Source organism: Sitophilus oryzae, unplaced genomic scaffold (assembly GCF_002938485.1).
Source record: "Sitophilus oryzae breed Bouriz unplaced genomic scaffold, Soryzae_2.0 scaffold_227_pilon_pilon, whole genome shotgun sequence".
Lineage (NCBI taxonomy): Eukaryota > Metazoa > Arthropoda > Insecta > Coleoptera > Curculionidae > Sitophilus > Sitophilus oryzae.
This window is the reverse complement of record NW_022146782.1, coordinates 3550267-3555717: the sequence shown is the minus strand read 5'-3', so window position 1 is coordinate 3555717 and position 5451 is coordinate 3550267. Positions and strand designations below refer to the sequence as shown.

General features: G+C 28.7%; 1 protein-coding gene across 1 annotated transcript in view; it reads left to right on the top strand.

The window, feature by feature from the left end:
- The first annotated feature begins 678 nt into the window (after positions 1–678).
- LOC115884253 (1-acyl-sn-glycerol-3-phosphate acyltransferase alpha) overlaps positions 679–5451 on the top strand; it is a 12355-nt gene continuing 7582 nt past the window's right edge. Inside the window, exons 1-2 of the mRNA XM_030902757.1 lie at positions 679–806; positions 959–1140. Coding sequence (XP_030758617.1) covers positions 970–1140 — 171 coding nt within the window. The 5' untranslated portion in view covers positions 679–806; positions 959–969. The remainder of the gene's footprint in view (positions 807–958; positions 1141–5451) is intronic.

The following is a 5451-nucleotide window of genomic DNA, read 5'->3' as shown; positions in this document are numbered from 1 at the left end:
ACACTTGACACTGTCGTACCATAATGAAAATTCGCAGATTCAAAAGTACGTTAAACAAAAACAAAAACTACTGAAAAACACTGAAAAGTTCACTTCGGACTTGATTCCGACTTCAAACACACCGTAAGCTAAACGTAGTACGCTATAACGGACCAAGGGCCGTCGCGAGGGGTGGTGGGACGAACGGCTCATTTTCATTCTGGAAGACTAGCAGCGACGTTGCCAATAGTTCTAGACGTTTCAGCACATTAAACAGTAAACATGTCCTTTAATAGTAACGCATATATCCTCTGGTTAATAACCATATTATTACGCATGCTTCTTTAAAAATAAACTATTAATTTAATTAAGAAATTGAGATTTATTGATATCCGGTGAAGGTTTTAAAATCACCTTTTCTGCAAATCAAACTAAGTAGATAGGCGCAAATTTGAGATGTGGCAATGTCGCCTTCTCTATCTCAGTTGGTTTTTACAGTACGTAGTCAACCTCCGATTGTTTGATCGGGTTAAAATGCACAATGTGATATCTGTTCTTCCTAAATCTATGTTACTAACACTGAATTATTATGGATCTAAAAATTATTATTATCATTCAATGTTTCACTGTTTGAGAGCCACCCATTTAATGAAATTATTTTTTACAGTGTTGACAGATTGTGCTTTTTTTCAGGACAGCGGCCTATTTTGTCCGATGGATTTCATTTGTTATAGGCGTCAAATATGAGCTACGAAACGAAGAACGATTAAAACCCCAAGAACCCTACATCATCGTATCTAATCATCAAAGTTCCTTAGATGTTTTAGGTATGTACAGAACGGCGCAACGACCATATACAGGGTGTAAAAAAATAATGTACCATTAAAATATCACCCACTGTGATGTTTAGTACACTATTTCTTTTACAAGGTGTAAAATAAAATAGATAATATATAGTAGCCAAAATATTTGTTTGAAGGTCAGTTTCAAATGTGGCCCACGATGGGCAGGTGTACGGTCATCGCGAAAAGTCAGTTGTTTTGGGCGTGGCCTTTTGGTTTGGCCGCTTGGTTGGCCGGCCTGGTTTTTATACCGAGGGTTAGGAAAGAAAAAGCCAAACAAGTACTGAACGAGGCAGTGGAGAAGATAACTAGAGATAAGGTAAAGTATCTTTTCTTTACTGATTCTTTTTCTTTAATTTGGATTATCTTTTTGTTTATTTTGTTATTTTTTTTATTTATTTGTGTTGAAAAACCTCCAATTTTTGATCTTTTTATTTGATTTGTAGTTAAAAATAAGGGTATTTTTGTATAAATTTGTCTGTACCTAAATATTCTATCTACAGAGTGTCTCTGATACGGGGCGAGTCTCAAAAGTGGATCACCCCTATAACTTTTTTATTTTTTCAGAAAAAAAAACGAGATTTGGTGTGTTAGTATATGACATAAATTAGGATTGATTGACGTATTCAATTGGTTTTGGTTACTTCCTGTTTCACCGGAAATGATTACTTTTAACTTTTGATTTTTAAATGGTAATCTCGGTATTCAAAAGTGACATACGATAATATGTCATTCTATTTAGAGTGTCATTTTCTATCGAATAAAGTAAAAATATACCGAGGGTGCCATTTAAAAATCAAAAGTTGTAGGCGTTCCTGGTGAAACAGGAAGTGACCAAAAACAATTGAATGCGTCAATCAATCTTAATTTATGTCATATACTAACATATCAAATCTCGTTTTTTTATCTAAAAAAATAAAAGTTATAGGGGTGAGCCACTTTTGAGACGCACCCTGTATACAGGGTTGTTCACCACATACGATACGGAGTATTGTAGCTAAACGATGAGATTTTTACAAATTGTAAGTTTTGGGTTCGATGAAGGACTATTAGAGGTACAATTTAAAAATAATTTTACAAGATACAGAGTGTCCCAAATAAGTAAAAAATATCAAAGTTGTATTTTTTTAAATGGAACACCCTGTATATTATTACATTTTTAGTTTCTACTATTAAAATAAAGGTAAATTTGATTAAGATTTATTATACTTAAACCGAGACTTAAACCTTACCGTTTTTGAAATATTTTCAATTTTGTGAAATTGCAGTAAAAATTTTAAGGATTCATTTCTCCAAGGGTATCAAAGTTTTTAATACTAAATATTTACTGAAGTTTATTTACTGATCAGTTATTGTGTTGCAATAATAAAAATAATACTACCTTATACAGAGTGTCTAAAAATTTATTTTAAATAATTATTAGCTTCAAACGGCAATAACTTGTTTAATTTAAATGGAACACCCTGTATATTTTATGAGAATCAGATGTACAATTTAATTGTCTATCAAATTATATTATACCATTTTTTACCTATCTCTTTAAGTTTCCGTAGAAAATGCATTTTCTTGTAATTTAGAACTTATTTATCAATATACCCATGGACTATTGACATTTTAGATTATTTTTAAAGATGTACCAAATTTTTAAAGAGTACAGATACTAATATTGTCGATATAATTCGTTTATTTCATTAAAAATAAAAAAACTGTTTAAATATTTGTTAAAGAGGACCAATTAATATGATTCCAGTATTCAAACAACATTAACTGACTGTTTGCGTTGATTAATAATAATTGCTCCAAATACTAAAAACTGAATTTTGTATGGGCATTAGACAGTGTGATAAAAGTAACACCTTAAAAATGATATTTCATTTTTTAATAAATGCTTATTTATAACAACAAAGACTTTAATTTGATAACTTATTATTATATTGATTTCTGACTCAAAAATCCACATTTATTTATAATAATTTATTAACGAACACAATTAAGTATGTCATTAATTAGTATATGGGCGGAAATAATGGTGTTATATTTAATTAATGGTATACTCTTTTATAAAGATTTAAATAGTTTTCTTTTTGCATACAAATGGTATAGTAATATTATCGTTTTGCTAAAAACATGCTGTACATTTGTTGCTTTAAAAACAATCTAAAATGTCAATATTCCATGGATATATTGATAAATGAGGTCTAAATTATAAGAAAATGCATTTTCTACGAAAACTTGAAGGGATAGGTAAAAAATGGTATAATACAATTTGATAGACAATTTAATTGTGCATCTGATTCTCCTAAAATATACAGGGCATTCCATTTAAATTAAAGAAGTTATTGCCGTTTGAAGCTAATAATTATTTAAAATAAATTTTTAGACACTCTCTATAAGGTAGTATTATTTTTATTATTGCAACACAATAACTGATCAATAAATAAACTTCATTAAATATTTAGTATTAAAAACATTGATACCCTTGGAGAAATGAAGCTTTAAAATTTTTACTGCAATTTCACAAAATTGAAAATATTTCAAAAACGGTAAGGTTTAAGTATAATAAACCTTAATCAAATTTACCTTTATTTTAATCGTAGAAACTAAAAATGTAATAATATACAGGGTGTTCCATTTAAAAAAATACAACTTTGATATTTTTTATTTATATGGGACACTCTGTATCTTGTAAAAATATTTTTAAATTGTAGCTCTAATAGTCCTTCAACGAACCCCAAACTTACAATTTGTAAAAATCTCCTCGTTTAGCTACAATACTCCGTGTCGTATGTGGTGAACAACCCTGTATAATTGCAAATATTTTTTCTTTCAAAAACATTTTTTAGTAAACTTTTGTTTTTTTAACATACATCCTGTGTATTTATAAAATTTGAATACATTTTTAGTATGTTTAGTCTTTTTTTGGTATATTTCGTTTTTTTTTTTGGTAGGTTATTGAGACAAATATAGATAATATTTAGATTAAGAGCTAGTAATAATGAATATTTCATATCTATTGATATATTAATTATAATAAATTAGGGTAATACAACACTGTTCTGTTCGAGAATCGATAGACATGACATGGAGAGGTTTTTTAAATAAAATATTCATATACTTTATCAGTTATTACAGTTCTAGGAACATCTACTATGTATTTTTTATCAATCACAATACTTAAAGTTTTTTTAATGTGAAAAATATCATGATTTCTGATATATAAACAAAAGTTATTTATTTACACAAAATTTTCTAGGAATGCCCGTATGTTAATATTTGTTTTTCTTTTGAAAATACGACAATGTATTTGGGTACGTCGAACAAGGACAACAAATAATGTATATCAAGATCAAAAGAATAATTTGAAGAAAATGTGTTTTACATAATATAGTGGTTTATTTAGTATAAATTTTAATACAATAGGTGCATTTTGAGCACAACAGAATAAATCAATATTTTACATAGATTGATAGGTTTTTACTTAACCAGGGTTACTTGTAGACTTTACATTTAGAGAAAAATTAAATAATAGTATATTGTTTTATTAGGAGTAAAAATTATACTTTTTGTGGTGAGGCTGTACATTTGACATTACAAATGTCATTTTTTCATCAATTTCATTTCTCAAACGTCACAAATAATTTTTTAAACGTTCCAAATAATGGAAACTATATGGTTACGCTCGTTGAATTTGACACTTTATATCAGTTTAATAATATTAGCCCTAACAACTATATGTTGGGACAAGGTCATATTATGGAATTATTGCTCTGGTTTTTCAAAATGACTGAAAAATATATGTTTAATTTTTTAAATATAAACATAGCCATATATCCTAAATAACTTGACGATATTTTTATGAATTTGTAAATCAATCCATATTTACAGTAGCGGATTTTGTTCATGAAAGGACAAATTTGCTGACAACTAAATGTTGGGACAAGTATTTTTAAATAATTAATATCATCAGGCGGCTTTGCTATAAACGTCACAAATGTCGCAAACTGTTTACTTCAGCATTGACAGCTTGTAAGTGACTCGATACTTTGAGTAGTGAGACTTACTGTAAGTAATTTTATTTTTTTTAATTTTCAATTTTGTTAATTTAATCCAAAGTAATGGTCCGTGGAAAAGCTACAAATCAAAAACTACGCGAAATTATCAATTGTCAATACAGTACGGGAAAAACAATTCGAAAAATTTCTGATGATTTAAGTATTTCAAAAACCACGGTCTTTAATATAATAAAAAAAATACGGCGAATCTGCCAACGTAGACGTTAGAGGTAAAAATTCGGGAAGGCCAAAAGTTGTATCTCAGAGAGATTTACGAAATTTAGTAGAAAGCCTGCGAGAGGAAGTACTCTTCGCGAAGTAACAGTTAAATGGAATACTGTAACTGGTTTAAATATATCAAGAGAATGTTGCTGAAAATATATCCACAAATGCGGTCTGGGGTTTTACAAGGTAAACTTTATTTTGTGTGGATAATCAATTACCTGAAGATTATTGATACAAATTCTTATTTAGGTCAAAGAAAAACCGCTACTGACAGAAATTCAAAAGAAAAATCGCTACAATTGGGCAAAATCTAAATTATCGTGGACACAAAATGATTGGAATAAGGTCATATT